At 43.0% G+C, this 16660-nt stretch overlaps 2 protein-coding genes across 7 annotated transcripts in view; one reads left to right on the plus strand and one right to left on the minus strand.

Moving 5' to 3' along the window:
* Nucleotides 1-1182, minus strand: part of srrd (SRR1 domain containing) — a 40168-nt gene extending 38986 nt beyond the window's left edge. For 2 of the 6 annotated variants that reach the window (XR_006315375.1, XM_043715609.1), the window contains exon 1: nt 719-1180. Coding sequence is in view for 4 of the 6 variants with exons in the window: in XM_043715609.1 (XP_043571544.1) it covers nt 719-873 (155 nt within the window). In the remaining 2 variants the exon portion in view is untranslated. Of the gene's footprint in view, nt 1-718 lie in introns of all 6 variants that reach the window. The other 4 variants (XM_043715610.1, XM_043715608.1, XR_006315374.1 and 1 more) reach the window with 3 other exon arrangements.
* A 113-nt stretch (nt 1183-1295) lies between these two features.
* The window catches only part of tfip11 (tuftelin interacting protein 11), a 34734-nt gene continuing 19369 nt past the window's right edge, over nt 1296-16660 (plus strand). Inside the window, exons 1-5 of the mRNA XM_043715606.1 lie at nt 1296-1361; nt 6190-6395; nt 7395-7554; nt 11252-11408; nt 12468-12595. Coding sequence (XP_043571541.1) covers nt 6196-6395; nt 7395-7554; nt 11252-11408; nt 12468-12595 — 645 coding nt within the window. The 5' untranslated portion in view covers nt 1296-1361; nt 6190-6195. The remainder of the gene's footprint in view (nt 1362-6189; nt 6396-7394; nt 7555-11251; nt 11409-12467; nt 12596-16660) is intronic.

Consider the following 16660-nt stretch of genomic DNA (forward strand, 5'->3'; position numbering starts at 1 on the left):
CTCCGGACTATCACCCTCACCTTAACCTCCTTCCACCTATCGCATTTTCAACACCCCTCCCCCAAGTACCTCCTCCCTACCTTTTATCTTAGCCTGCTGGGCACACTCTCCTCATTCCCGAAACGTCGATTCTCCGGCTCCTTGGATACTGCCTGACCTGCTGCGCTTTTCCAGCAACACATTTTCAGTTCTGATCTCCAGCATCTGCAGACCTCACTTTCTCCTCACAGATTGTGTTGACCATATAAGGGAGTTGTAAATGTCAAAACAATGAATAAAAGAACTATGGATGCTGGAGATCTGAAACAAAAGCAGTAAATGCTGACAAAATTCAACAAGTCTGGAAATAACTGTGGTGAGAAGGCAGAATGAACATTTCAAGTCCAGCAACTCTTCATTAGAACATAAATGTCAAGACCTTTTCAGGTCCATATCAATTGCCTTATTGAGCAGTGTTGGCCATGTGCCTAAGTCAGATTGGCTTCCATTCTCAGAGGCTCTTGAAGTTGGATTTCAGTGCATTTAGTTTTGCTGTTTTACCACGCCAATCAGTGACTATGTGTGTGTATGCCCCAAGTCTGAAATGTTGCTGGTTTCCTGTGTTATCTCTGGTCTGGCATTGACGAGAGGCTGAGGTGCTTTCCTGCAAGTGTGGGGACCGAAATCCAGATCCGCTTTATAATCCAGGAGGTGGGTTCTGACAATTCAACGAACTTACACCGCTTCCTGTATTTTCTGCTGGATTCTCTGCCTCTCAGCCACACTCGGAAACTCCACCGCGTGAGGAAGGCCTCTGGCACGTTCCCTCCGTTTCTTTATTCCTTTTTTCTTTCTGATTGTTTTCCATTCCCCTTCAGCTGGGCAGGCAGACATCTCTGTGTCTGTAATTAAAGTTTAATAAAGGCCGTACCCAGCTGCATTCTTGCTGCCGGCCTGTGTTGTTGTTGTTGAAGTGGCTGGGGAAGAGGTTTTGAGATAATGGGCCTCAGTTTGAATGATGTGAAAAACAAAAAAACTGGAAACACCGTGAATTGTTTTCTGTAAAGAGGAGAAGCGAGAGTTTTAATCAAATGAAGCGGGGTCTCTCCGCGCCCGCTCGGTTCCCGGTTGTTTCATGTGGAAGTTTCTCTTTGCACATCCCGCCTCTGCCCTGACCCAGGTCACGGTGCCACTCGGTTCACTTTCCCCCACCCCCCACCTTCTCAGGCTCTGTCTTCCAGCCCTCCGGGCCGGAACATTTCTGCGCGCTCGGTGTTTCCCGACGGCGGAGTTCCGCACACGGACACAAGATGGCGGACGTGTTCAACCGTTAGGCATCGGATCGGGGCGCGCGGCGGCGAGGCTTGAGTGAGGCGAAGGCGGTGAGTTTGTGTCGTGGCCTTTATTCCAATTCTTTCTGTTGCAAAGTTCCTAAACTGCATCCAGGTCGAGTGAGCTAATTCCGGCTGGAGGGTGGACCCAGACAGACGGAGTAAGAGACTGTGTGTGTGTCTGTGACCCAGGGGACAGCACGATCTGGACCCCACTCTCGTCCCTCTATTGCCACACCACCCATTTCCAATCTCCCCTCACCCCAGCCCCGCATTTCCATTCGACCATAAGGTATAGAAACAGAATAAGGCCATTCAGCCCATCGTGTCTACTCCACCATATTTTGGAGGAGCTGGCACTGAAGAAGAAGCAGCGCTTCGAAAGCTAGTGCTTTCAAATAAACCTGTTGGACTATAAACTGGTGTTGTGATATTTTAACTTTGCTCCACCATGGGGCTCAGTGGTTAGCGCCAAGGACCCAGGTTTAACTCCAGCCTCAGGCGACTCTCTGTGTGGAGTTTGCACATTCTACCCGTGTCTGCGTGGGTTTCCTCCCACAGTCCAAAGATGTGCAGGTCAGGCGAGTTGGCCATGTTAAATAGAGTCATAGAGATGTACAGCATGGAAACAGACCCTTCGGTCCAACCCGTCCATGCTGACCAGATATCCCAACCCAATCTTGTCCCACCTGCCAGCACCCGGCCCATATCCATCCAAACCCTTCCTATTCATGTACCCATCCAAATGCCTTTTAAATGTTGCAATTGTACCAAATTGCCCATAGTGTTAGGTGCGTTAGTCAGGGTAAATGTAGGGTAGGGGAATGGATCTGGGTGGGTTATGCATCGAAGGTCTGTGTAGACTTGTTGGGCCAAATGGCCCGTTTCCATACTGTAAGGGATCTAATCTAAAAATATGACCATGCCTGTTATCTTTCTCAACTGCGTTCTCTTGCCTTCTCCTCCTAACCCCTGATCCCCTTACCAATCACAAACCTATCTCTCTCTGCCTTAAATACACTCAGTAACTTGGCCAACACAGATTCACCACCTTCTGGCAGTGGAAATTCCTCCTCATCTCAGTTCTAAAAGGTTGTCCCTTCACTTTGAGGCTGTGCCTAGTCTCTCTTCTTAATGGAACCATCATGCACGTGTCCACTCTATCCAGCCCTTTCAGTATTCTATAGATTTTAATGAGATTGCCCCATATCCGTTGAATACAGATCCAGAGTCATCTCCAGGATCATTTGTGCAAACATCCTCTGGACCCCCTCCAATGCCAGCACACCCTTACTTAAATACAGGACGCAAAGCTGTTCATGGTGTACGTTGTTGAAAAGTGTGGTGCTGGAAAGGCACAGCTAGTCAGGCAGCATCCGAGGAGTAGGAGAATCAACGGTTTGAGCATGAGATGTTCATCAGGAATGTGCCTGACTAGAGGTTTACATTGTCTCAGCAGTATATCTTTGCTGTTGTGTTCTAGCCACTTTGCCATGAATACTAACATTGCATTTGCCTTCCTAACTGCCAGATGAACCTGCATGTTGACTTTAGGGGAATCCTGAATGAGGACTCCCACACCTCTTTGTGCATCAGATTCTAAAGCCTTTCCCAATTTATAAAATGAAAGGCCTAATACCCAAAGCATCAACTGTCCTGCTCCTTGGATGCTGCCTGACCTGCTGTGCTTTTCCAGCACCACCCTTTTCAACTCTGACTTCTCCAGCACGTGCAGTCTTTACTTTCTCCTACAATTCTATTCTTCCTCCAACTGTCCTGCTCCTTGGATGCTGCCTGACCTGCTGTGCTTTTCCAGCACCACTCTTTTCAACTCTAACTTCTCCAGCATGTGCAGTCTTTACTTTCTCCTACAATTCTATTCTTCCTCTTTACTTTTCCTACAACTGTATTCTTCCTACATAAGTGGATAACCTCAAACTTTCTGACATTGTATTCCATCTGCTACTTCTCTGCCCATGGTCCTAGACTGTCCAAGTCCCGCTTCCTCAACGTTACCTGTCCCTCCACCTATCTTTGTGTTATCTGCAAACGTCCAGATCATTAATCTCTAGCATGAATGGTTGTGATCCCAACACTGACTCCTGTGGAACTCCACTAGTCACTGCTACCATCCTGAAAAAGATCCCATTTTTCCGCATCCGTGCCTTCTGCCAGTCAGTCAAGCCTGTATGCCAACTTTGCCCTTAAAACCATGGACTCTTATTTAGCAGCCCCCTATGCAGCACCTTGTCAAAGGCCTTGGATATCCAAATAGGCCACATCGACTGGCTCTCCTTTGTCTAACTTGCTTATTACCTCCTCAAAGAATTGTAACAGATTAGTCAGGCATGACCTCCCATGATGAAGCTATGCTGACTTCCAAGTACTCTGCAACCTTGTCCTTCATAATGGACTCTTAAAATCTTACCAACGACCAAGGTCAGACTAACTGGTGTACAATTCCCCATCTTCTGCCTACCTCTGTTCTTAAACGGGGTATTACATTAATCATTTTCCAGTCCTTAAGAACCTATCTGACTCCAGTGTTTCCTGAAAGATCGCCACCAATGCCTCCACAATCTCCTCAGTTATCTCTTTCAGAACTCTGGGGTGTAGTCCACTCAATCTAGTTGAGTAGTCCACTTTCTGACCTTTCAGTTTCCCCAGCATCTTCTACTTAGGGATGGCCACTACGCCCACCTTAGAACCTTGACTCTTTTGAAGTTTTGGTATGCCACACGAAGAATGATTCAAAGTATCAATCAAGTTCATGAACCATTTCTTTGTTTCTCGCAGTCTCATTTTTCAATGTTCCAGTGTCCACTCTTACCTCACTCTTAAATTCTATATAAGTAGCGCCTCAACATACAAACGACCCCGTTCACAAACAAATCTGTTTACGAACAGGATTGTACGTAAAATTTTGCCTCAACGTACGTACGAAATTCAAGGTACGAACGCAAAAAGCCCGTGGTTTCATTGTCATTGTTCTGCTTTGCTATGCGGTTTGATTCAGTTCGTGAACTTTTCGGTTCGTGAACCGTGTCCCGGAACGGATTAAGTTCGTAAGTCGAGGCGCTACTGTATCTAAAAAAACCTCTTGCAATCATCTTCTATATTAATAGCTAGCTTACCCTCATATTTCATTATCTCCACACCCTTATTGCTTTTTTATTTGTCCTTTACTGGTTTTTAAATCCTCTGGCTTCTCAGTAATCTTCACCACATTGTGTGCTTTTTCTTTTGCTTTTATGTTGTCCCTAACCAACCTATGTTGTCAGCCATGTTTGCCTTGTCTTCCCCTTAATATGTTTCTCCTTCCTTGGGATGAATTTCTCCTCGTGCCTCCCAAATTACCCCCAGAAACTCCTGCCATTACTGCTCCACTGTCTTCTCTGCTCAGCTTCCCTTCCAATTTACAGTAGCTAGCTCCTCCCTTCTGACTTTGTAGCTATCTTTACTCAATTGAAATGTTATTACATCTGATTCTAGCTTCTCCCTCTCAGAATGCAGGGTGAATTCTATCATATTGTGATATTATCTCCTAAGAATCTCCCACTGCCACAATGTCCCCATCTCCTTTCCTATTCCCTATCTCAATACACCCCCCCTCCCCATTTTCTCCCTACCCCTACCCAATCTACTCTCCAACCTATGATCACCTAATGCTCTCTCGAAGTTGCTGTTTATTGTCAAGGAATGGGATCCTTTACTATTTCAGCAATTATTATGATTGATGCCTCAGCATGGACCTCAGTTAGCGCTTTGGACTGTTGATTTTGAAGCAGCTATTACTGAAGATACACAGCAAGTCAAGAAGGTAGCTTTCCACCACTTTTTCAAGAACAACTAAAGGTGGACAATAAATGGTAGCTTAGTCAACAATCCCACCATCCCATGAATGAATAAATAAAAAAGCTTTCTGTCCCATGGGATCAGAATTTTATATTCTCTTTCTCTGTCAGTTCTACCATCTGTAATCTTTTTGAAATTAATTTGAAACTTGGTGGGGTAAGGCTAGTTGCCGAATATTAACAGTGTATTTCACTTGACAAGTGAACGCATATGGAGAACTGTCAAAGCCAATAATACTTAACTCCATCTTCTCTCTCAAAAATATGAGATAAAATAATAAACCACACACTTTCTGTTCCGTAGTTTGGGTATTTTATTGGGTGTCCTGATGAAGGCCTTATACCCGGAATGTTGACTCTTCTGCTCCTTGGATGCTGTCTGACCTGCTGTGCTTTTCCAGTGCCACACTTTTTGACTCTGATCTCCAGCATCTGCAGTCCTCACTTTCTCCTGTATTGTTTTTGGCATTGTCTTTCTTTCCGAGCTACTTGTAACTCCAGCCGTATGGCTTGCACTCGCTTGTTTAATATCCTGACTGTTCATTTGTCCTTTTATTTCTCTGAGTGTTTCCATCAAGTTGATTAAGAAATACGGCTGGGAGTAGAATTTCATAATCGGCCAACTCTTGGCCAAGGGGATTTTTTAAATGATACCTGCGATTAAAAAGAATCAGCAAAACTTAATAAATATCAGGAAATGAATGAAGTGGTTGATTGGCATTTAGAATAGGAAGGACAACATCTTGGATGAACTCTTCTTCAGCACCCACCTTATTAACTTGGCTCTCTGCCTCAGTTGCTGGATATCAGTTTTTTTTAGTAATAAGTTTCATTCAGATTTCAACCATTCATGATGTACATTTTTAAACAAATATTGGGCCATATTTTTGGACACCGAAGAAGTGATCATGCTCTAGATTCAAATACCACAGCAAAGAGGGAAGTTTGAGCTGGAGTCAGGCGATTTTAATGTAGGGATTTTTTGTGACAAAGCGCTATATCCAATTCTTTTTATTATCCGGCAGGTGAAAATGTCAATGTCACATCTTTACGGGAAAGGCCAGGATGACGACGAGGTGGAGATGGAGCGGTTTGAAATTTCAGATTGGGACTTGGAAAATGAGTTCAACCCAGACCGTGTACGCCATCGGCAGACAAAAGAGGATGCCATCTACGGCATGTGGGCTGAGAATGATTCTGATGATGAAAGGCCAAGCTTTGGGGGAAAACGGTAATCTAGAACATTATACACACTGGCTTCTACCATTATGAGATTTGACATTTTATTTTATCCACTTGTCTCCCACTCTTGAAGCAACTGAACATTCCTGGCTATTGTTTGATGCTTTTGCTAACTTGATTAAGTGGCTGTTCCTCCATGTTTGATTCTAGGATTCTTGCAATTGCGCCAGCCCTGGGGCAGATCTCGGGTCAAAGTAGGCGCATATTCTTCAATTTCTCATTTGTTCAGTTATTTTCTGACCTCTTGGATTCCCCAATCTATTTCTTGTTCTGTTTCTGTGTTAAGATGTTGTCCATGTGATGTGTTTCTGACATTCTTTCATCCTATTTTGTAACCGTCAGCTATGAGAGGTTGATTTGGCTCCATTTGATGTAATTAACATATTTTGCTAGGGTCTTTTTTGGAATTGAGACACCCCAATTTTCTTTCTGAGCAAAATCAAATGTTGGCCATTTAGAGAATTTTGGGTGCAAAGTTGAGCTGTACCAGTCAGTAACACTGGTTGGACTGGACTGTAACTGGTCTGGTACTGATTTTTGAAAATGGAACAATTATATCTATGGCCTATTGGTTGAGTGTAGAGCCAGTGGGAATGGTGATGTTTGTCACCAGTGAGGCCTATAAATCCTTACAATCCACCCATATCAGCTTGTGCTTTTATTCACTATTTTCGAATACAATAAATTGCTCTGTTGGAATAGAGAAGATAGAGATGTCTATGCACTCGTCAGCATGTGTTCAGTACTAGTCATCTGTAATCCTGTTAGATGGATTTAATTGAAGCAACGCTAGTTGATCAGACTATCAGTTTTATCTTTTTGGACCTAGCCAGTACTATTGTTCAGATCCCTGTGTATTTTCTGCTCTGGTCCTCTTATGTGCTTGTCTCCAGACACTTGCCAGCTGTACATGGGATTTAAGGAGCTGCAGTTAGATTTTTGAAAGCAATTGTACAATAATGTTACTGTATCTGCACTGTTTCTATAGTTCCAAAGATTACAGTGCTCCAGTGAATTTCATCAGTGCTGGGATCCGGCGACCTGCAGCTGAGGAAAATGCAGAAGATAAGGATTCTGATGATTCTGAAGAAGAGAAAGTTAAACGAGAAGATTTTCCAAAGGAATTCGCCCCAAAGAAATTGAAAACTGTAAGTACAGTAACTGTTATCAGGCACTCTACCAACGAGAATTCTGTTATAACCGGCATTTCTGATACATTTCTCAAAAAGAATTTAGTCACTTTGAATGTGCAGATAATAATTCTGAGTAAATTGCAAATCTGCAGAAGTTGATCTTAAACTTTACATGAAGTTATTGAATTATTGGATCGGTTTTGGTTAGTGCCTGATAACTAAGCAACTCCAGTGAATCTGACTGCTTGATATTTGTTTGAAGCCTGTCTGAAGGTCATGGTGTCAGCTGTGGTTTCAACTTGTTCTCCAGTTGTGATGATTTTACTATGACATTCTGCTGTTTTGAGACTGTTGACTGCCCAGTTGCTGCCCCTCAATCCTTTAATGATAGAATTGCAACTTTTTTGCATCCAGAATTTAACTCATGCTGGATAAAAATAAAAATTCCTGTATTTAGTCAAGGTCTGGGCTTGATACTTGATAGCTGTGCATTAGTTTAAATCATCAAAAAACATAATGGCAGTAATGGATTAGATGTGACTGAAATCAAGCAGATTTAGTAATACTTCCAGCAATGGATTGATGTTCGAAATGCCGGCAACACTACAGACTTGGCCGGCCAGTAATCCAGTGACCCAGTTACTGTTCGAAAGACCTAGGTTTAAATTCCACACAGCAGTTGGTGGAAATTAAATTCCATAAAAATCTGGAATTAAGTCTAATGATAACCATGAAATCATTGTCAATTGCTTAAAAGCTCATCTCCTGGGGAAAAAATTGCTGTACTTACCTGGTCTGTCCTACATATAACTCCAGACCCATAACACTGTGGTTGACACTTAACTGCCCTCTGAAATGGCCTAACTCCACCAAATAGACTCTAGCAGTACTTTCTTAAGGGCAAGTACAGATGGGAAATAAATGCTGGGCTGCCAATGATGCCCACACCCCATGAGTGGTCTTTTAAAAATGTGGAGGAAAAGAAACACTTTTAAACTATATATTTGGGGGCTAAGAGCATTTCGCTTCAAGTTTTGAATTTTAAGGAAAACCTTGAAATGTGTGAGTGATATTTATATTTTTATTGTTCTGAAAATTCTGTGAGGATATCACATCTTTTATAGATGCACACAGTGACTCATTCATGAGATCGAAGTGTCGCTGGCTTGTTCATTTATTGTCCAACCCTAGTTGCTCTTGAGAAGGTGGTAATAAGCTGTCTTCTTGAACTGCTGCAGTCATGGAGTCATAGAGATGTACAGCACAGATACAGAGCCTTTATTCCAACTCATCCATGCTGACCTAATATCCCAGCCCAATCTAGTCCCATTTTCCAGCACTTGGCCCGTATCCCTCCAAACTCTTCCTATTCATATACCCATTCAGATGCCTTTTAAATATTGCAATTGTACCAACCTCCTCCACTTCCTCTGGCAGCCCATTCCATACACGCATCATCCTCTGCATGGAAAAAGTTGCACCTTAGGTCCCTTTTATATCTTTCCCCTCTCACCCTAAACCTATGCCCTCTAGTACTGGACTCCCCCACACCAGGGAAGAGACTTTGTCTATTTATCTTATCCATGCCCCTCATGACTTTATAAACTTCAGTAAGGTCACCCCTCAGCTTCTGATGCTCCAGGGAAAACAGTCCCAGTCTATTCAGTCTCTCCCTATAGCTCAAATCCTCCAACCCTGGCAACATACTTGTAAATCTTTTTTGAATCCTGTCAAGTTTCACAACATTTTTCCAATAGGAAGGAGACCAGAATTGCATGCAATATTCCAACAGTGGCCTAACCAATGTCCTGTACAGCCACAACATGACCTCCCAACTCCTACACTCAATACGCTGACCAATAAAGAAAAGCATACCGAACACCACCTTCACTATCCTATCTACCTGCGACTCCACGTTCAAGGAGCAATGAACCTGCACTCCAAGAATCTTTGTTCAGCAACACTCCCGAGAACCTTACCATTAAGTGTATAAGTCCTGCTAACGTTTGCTTTCCCAAGATGCAGCACTTGACATTTATTTAAACTAAACTCCATCTGCTACTCCCAGCCCATTGACCCACCTGGTCAAGGTACTGTTGTAATCTGAGGTAATTTCTTCGCTGTCCACTACATCTCCAACTTTGGTGTTACCTGCAAACTTACTAACTATACCTCTTGCACTCACATCCAAATCATTGATATAAATGACGAAAAGTAGTGGACAGAGCACCGATCCTTGCGGCACTGCACTGGTCACAGGCCTCCAGTCTGAAAAACAACCCTCCACACCATCCTCTGTCTTCTACCTTCAAGCCAGTTCTGTATCCAAATGGTTTGTTCTCCATGTATTCCATGAGGCCTAACCTTGCTAAGCAGTCTCTCATGGGGACCTTTGTCGAACGCCTTACTGAAGTCTATATAGATCATGTTCACCACTCTGCCCTCATCAATCTTCTTTGTTACTTGTTCAAAAAGCTCAATCAAGTTTGTGAGACATGATTTCCCACGCACAAAGCCATGTTGACTATCCCTAATCAGTCCTTACCTTTCCAAATACATGTACATCCTGTCCCTCAGGATTCCCTCCAACAACTTGCCCACCATCAACGTCAGGCTCACTGGACTATAGTTCCCTGGCTTGTCCTTACCACCTTTATATTGAGATGTACAGCACCAAAGCAGACCCTTTGGTCTAACTTGTCCATGCTGACAAGATATCCTTCAATTAATCTAGTCCCATTTGCCAGAGTTTGGCCTGTATCCCTCCAAACCCTTCCTATTCATATACACCCAGATGCCTTTTAAATGTTGTAATTATTGTAGTAACTTCACCACTTCCTCTGGCAGTTCATTCCATAGACGCATCACCCTCTGCATGAAAATGTTTCCCCTCTCACCTTAAATCTATGCCCTCTAGTTTTGGACCTCCCATCCTGGGGAAAAGACCTTGACAGTTCACCCTATCCATGCCCTCCTGATCTTATAAACCTCTACAATGTCACCCCTCAGCCTCTGATGCTCCAGAGAAACTAGCCCCAGCCCATTTGTCCTCTCCCTATAGCTCCACGTGCTGTCGGTAAACCCACAGTTTTGCTTTCTGGAAAAGTTTCAGATTAAATAATTTTTGTTCAATTTTGACTTCATTTGGGAGAGAGTTGGAATTATTAGAGAATCTGTGCTTGTTTATTTATAATACAAGATCAAAAACAACCATTACTGCCTGCATAAAAGCACTATCTATATTTGGTCAGGTGATAAAAGGAATTGAGGTTTTCCTAAAATCAGTAAATTTTAAAACATTTTTTGTCGAACGAAGTTTTACAAACTATTGTCAGTTATTTGTTTACAACAGAGAAATAGTAACACCGTTTTACTTTATTTGTTTTCCTTAAGGATTGTGGAACTTACTCTTTGCTGAAATAGTTATGCAGTCTGAATAGCTATTTACCAAACTAAGATGGTTCAATAAAACATTAAAAATGAACGTTCCAGGAATAAAACAAATGTATTTGCTTCACCATAGTTTGGGGATCCTTAGTATGTTTCTCCCCAAGTCTGTTAGTTGAAATGTGCATTTTCCCCCTACTTTTAACAGTTCCTGTTCTTCTCCCCCTTCTGCCACTCCATAAGGACAGATTGTATCCTGATTGACTGGCGCTTCTTGGGTTTGGTTCAGTTATGTTTAGTTTTTCATTACATTTTTTTCTCGTAGGGTGGCTTTTTCAAATCTAGTTCAAAAGGATTCACAGGAGGACATCGAACAAACCAGGAAATTGGCACCTGGGAAAAACATACCAAAGGGATTGGACAGAAATTACTGCAGAAGATGGGTTACGTACCTGGCAGAGGTCTTGGGAAAAATGCACAAGGTACAGTTTTCAGAAAGTTCACTAGCAGTGTTAATGATAATTCTCTGTCAGTAACTTTTTCTCAAAAGGTGGGAGTTCATATGTGAGAGCTGTTCTCCTCCTCCAGACCACCACAGGTCTTTGAGTAAAAGTGCTGTTTTTCTGATGAATCCTGATACTCCACTGGAGTGGGAAAATAGTTATTGCACTTTCACTAATTTAATTTCCTGAGAAAAATTAAGTTTGTCCCTGAAAATACCATAATCTCACCCCAACACCCAAATTCATCTAGCATCCTTCAATAAGAATCCAAGTAAATTATCATCCTTCATACAACAATTCAGTACTTTCTTCACAGAGTCATACAGTCCAGAAACTGTTTATTTCCCCAAACTCCCTAGCTTCTATGTCCTCCTCTGAATACTGACACAAGAGATTCATTTAGTATCCCGTAACATCTCCTGCAGTGCCACATGTACATGGCTGCATTGATCTTTAAGGGGCCCTATTCTCTCCCTAGTTACTCTTTTGCCCTTAATGTATTTATAGAAACTCTTTGAATTTTTCTTGGCTCGGTCAAAGCTATCTCATGTCCCCTTCTTGCTCTCTTGATTTATTTCTTGAGTATATTCCTGCTGTCTTTATACTCTTCTGGGGGCTCACTCAATCCCAGCTGTCTATCTGATACATTCCTCCTTTTTGTTTTTGACCAGAGCCTAAATTTCTTTAGTCATCCAGCATTCCCTGCACCTACCAGCCTTGCTCTTCACACTAAGAGGAACATACTGTCTCTGAACTCTTACCTCTCAACCATCCCATTATCTGCAAATAGTGTGTCTCAGTCAACTTTTGGAAGTTCCTATCTAATACCATCAAAATTGATCTTTCTTCAATTTAAACTTTAACTTTTTGATCAATTCTGTCCTTTTCCATAAGTATTTTAAAACTACTAGAATGATGGTCACTAGTCCCAAAGTGCTCCCCCGCTGATAGCCTCTTCAGCTCCAAGCCATCAAGTTCCATCTTTTGCCCATTTTGTGAATTTAAGCCAATAATAATAATGTTTCTATTACTCTGTAGGAATTGTGGCACCAATTGAAGCAAAAATGAGAAAGGGGAAAGGAGCAATTGGTGCTTATGGGTCTGAACGAACAGAGCAGTCACTGAAGGATTTTCCTATTGTCGATTCCGATGAAGAAGCAGAAGAGGTTTGTAGCAACACAACTTTTGGCTTGTTGTACTTATTTTTGTAAAAGCACGTCAATCCATCCCTTTCCCTTTCCTACCGTTCTTTGAAGGAACTATTCTAGATGTTTATTTCAATCCTGCTTGATCTCTATTCAAAAACATACATTTCTGAACATGGATCAGTAGAAGGCAATTGGAATAAGAGATCCGAATAATTATCTCCTGAGTGCTAAGCCTCATCTGATCCTGACCCTAGCCTCAGCCCAGAAGCACTGAGGACCAATTGTAAGTGCTTCTGCGGCTTCTTCACTTGAGAATCAACCTTTTTTTGGTTTGTCTGTTTAGTGCTACACCAATGAGTAATGAGGCTATAGTAATAGCATAAGCACATCAGTAACTTGGATTTACATGACATCTTTAATGTAATAAATTTTGTTAAAGTGCAACACAGGAGCATTGTAATGCAGTATTTGACACTCAGGAGTTACTTTAGAATATATAAAGGAAGATAACCAAAAACTGGAAGAAGTAGGAAATTAGAAGCATCTTAACGAAGGAAAGAAAGGTTGAAACAAATAGGTAAGGAATTGGGCGTTGATAGTTGAAGGTCCTGATATTGGAGAAACTAAAATGAAGAATGGTCAAGAGGGCAGGATTAGAGGAACTCAGAACTTTGTGGGACTAGAGGCAACTATAAAGATTGAGAGAAGACAAAGCCATAAAGTGATTTGAAAACAAATGTAAAAAATTTTACAATCGCTGCAGATCAGTGAGGTAGTGGGTAAATGGCTGGTGTTATCAACAGTTTTTGAGTGTCTAATGTAGAAGATGGCGAAGGGTGTGCTGCAATATCCTCCTTCATGTTTCCAGCTGGACCAGCATGTGTCCCACTTCTCAGGAAAGTAACTAGCTAGTAGTGGAGGAAATAGGTTGGAGCAATCCATTTCCTACAGATACCGCGGAGGCGATGGCTGAGTGGTATTATTTTTGACTATTAATACAGAAGCCCAGAATAATGTTCTGGGGACCAGGGTTTGAATCCTGCCACAGCAGATGATAGAATTTGAATTTTTTAAAAATCTGGAATTAACAGTCGACTGATGATAACGAAACTATTGTCAATTGTCGAAAAAAACCATCTCGTTCACTAATGTCCTTTAGGGAAGGAAATCTGCCATCCTGATCTGGTCTGGCCTACATGTGACTCCAGAGCCACAGCAATGTGGTTGACTCTCAACTGCTCTCTGAAATGGCCTAGCAAGCCACTCAGTTGTATCAATCGCTAGTAAGTCACAACAAAGAAATGAAACTGAGTGGACCACCTGGCATTGACCTTGGAACCGGAAAAGACAACAGCAAAAATGCAAACAGCCCTGTCAACCATGCAAAGTCCTCCTTACCAACATCTGGAAGCTAGTACTGAAATTGGGAGAGCTGTCTCACACACTCATCAAGCAAAAGCCTGACATAGTCATTCTTAGGGTATCATGCCTTGCAGAAAACACCCCCGAAACCACCGTTATTATCCTTGGATATGTCCTGTCCCACTGGCAGAACAGACCCAGCAGAGGTGGCGGCACTGTGGTATACAGTCGGGTGGGAGTTGACATAGACTCCGGACCCCATGAAGTCTCATGGCTTCAGGTTAAACATGGACAAGGAAACGTCTTATTGGTTATCACATATCGTCCTCCTTTGGCTGATGAATCAGTACTCCTCTATGTTGAACAGTAATTAGAGGAAGCACTGAGGGTGGCAAGGGAACAAAATGGGTGGGGGTTTTCAATGTCCACCGTCAAGAGTGGCTCGGCATGGATCGAGCTGATTGGGTCCTAAAGGATATAGCTGTTAGGCTGGTGTTATGAACTAAGCCAGACCACTCAAAACATTCTTAAGCAGGCAGCCCTAGACCTAACTTTGCAGTTTGTTTCAGTAAGTGTACAGTGAAAGTTACCTGGAGTAAGATAGCTAGGTTGACTACTAGATTTTAAAACAGACAAATATTTATTCACAAAATTACACAATGAAACACAAAGAACAGAATAAAGAACCCCAATAGAACTCAGCCTATCGAACTAGACTTAATTATGCCGTTTCGAATATACACAACAGTCCCAATCAGTAAACTCCCTCTAAAACCCAGTATAAATGGAACACATGCTTACAGGTTGAAGTTGAAGGGCAGAAAGAGAGAGAGAGAGAAAGAAAAAGAGTGAGTTTCCACACAGCTCCTTGTTGAACTTCAGTTCAAGACCGAACTAAAAAACTGCTCAGCTCAGCTGGAGAACTGACCACCCCCCAGCCCTTTATACAGGTCACTTATAAAACATGACCAACTTTGGCCTGAAGTCTCATCTGTTTCCATATAAACAAAAGGCCTCTCAAAATGCTTTCCATCTCTGCACCAGACCAAACGATCAGAGTCCGACCTGGTTTCTTGCCCCTCTGAGAAAAATCAGGGACAGAGTCACCTTGAGCCAAGGATCAGCTTTTAGGTTAAAAAAAAAAGGGATTAGCTTTGTGACACTGGATCTGCAGCAGGTGGTGAAGAAACCAACAAGAGGGGGAAAAAAACTTGACCTCATGCCTACTGATCTGCCAGCTGTAGAAGCATCTGTCCATAACAGTATAGTAAAAGTGACCACCACTCTGACCTTGTGGAGAAGAAGTCCCGCCTTCACATTGAGAATAACCTCCAATGTGTTATGTGGCACTTGCACCGTGCTAAATAGGACAGACTTCAAACCAATCCAGCAACTCAAGACTGGGTATCCATGAGGCATTGTCGATCATCAACAGCAGCAGAACAGTACTCCAGCACGATCTGCAACCTCACGCCTGGCATATCCCCCATTCACCCATTACCATTAAGCTAGGGGATCAACCCTGGTTCAATGGAGAGTGCAGGAGGGCATGCCAAGAGCAGCATTAGGTATACCTAAAAATGAGGTGTCAACCTGGTGAAGCTACCAAACAGGACTACGTGTGTGCCACACAGCATAAACAGCAAGTGCTAGACAGGGCTAAGTGATCCCACAACCAATGGATCAGATCAAAGCTGTGCAGTCCTTCCACATCGAGTCGTGAATGGTGGTGGACAATTAAACAACTCACTGGAGGAGGAGGTTCCACAACTATCCCCATCCTTGATGATGGAGGAGTCTAGCACATCAGTGCAGAAGGTAAGGCTAATGCATTCACAGCAACCTTCATTCAGAAGTGCTGAGTGGATAATCCATCTCCGGCTCCTCCAGTGCTCCCCAGCATCGCAGATACCAGTCTCCAGCCAATTCGATTCACTCTGCGTGATATCCAGAAACAGCTGGAGGCACTGAATACTGCAAAGGCAATAGGCCCTGATAACATTCCGGCAATATTACTGAAGATGTGTGTTCCAGAATTTGCTGCTCCCCTACTTAAGCTCTTTCAATGCAGTTACAAACTGACATCTACCCGACAATGTGGAAAACTGCCCAGGTATGTCAAAAAGCAGGACAAATCCAACCTGGCCAATTACCGCCCAGTCTACTCTCCATCAGTAAAGTGATGGGGGGGTGGGGGGGGGGGGGGGGTCATCAACAATGCTGTCAAGCAGCACCTGCTCAGTAGCACCCAGTTTGAGTTTCACCAGGGTCATTCAGCTCCCGATCTCATTACAGTCTTGGTTCAAACATGGACAAAAGAGCTGAATTCCAGAGGTGAGAGTGACAGCCCTTGACATCAAGGCTGCATTTGACAGAGTATGGCATCAAGAAGCCCTGGCAAAACTGAAATCAATGAGTATCAGGGCGCAAACACTTCGCTGGTTAGAGTCATACTTGGCACAAAGGAAGATGGCTGTGGTTGTGGAGGGTCAGTTATCTCAGCTCCAGGACTATCTGCAGGAGTCCCTCAGGGTAGTGTCCTAGGCCCAATAATCTTCAGCTGCTTCATCAATGAGCTTCCCTCTGTCATAAGGTCAGAAGTTGGGATGTTCGCCGATAATCGCACAGTGTTCAGCACCATTCGTGACTCCTCAGATACTGAAGCAGTCTGTGCTCAAATGCAACAAGATCTGGACAATATCCAGGCTTGGGCTGACAAGT

This window comes from Chiloscyllium plagiosum, chromosome 25 (genome assembly GCF_004010195.1).
Source record: "Chiloscyllium plagiosum isolate BGI_BamShark_2017 chromosome 25, ASM401019v2, whole genome shotgun sequence".
Lineage (NCBI taxonomy): Eukaryota > Metazoa > Chordata > Chondrichthyes > Orectolobiformes > Hemiscylliidae > Chiloscyllium > Chiloscyllium plagiosum.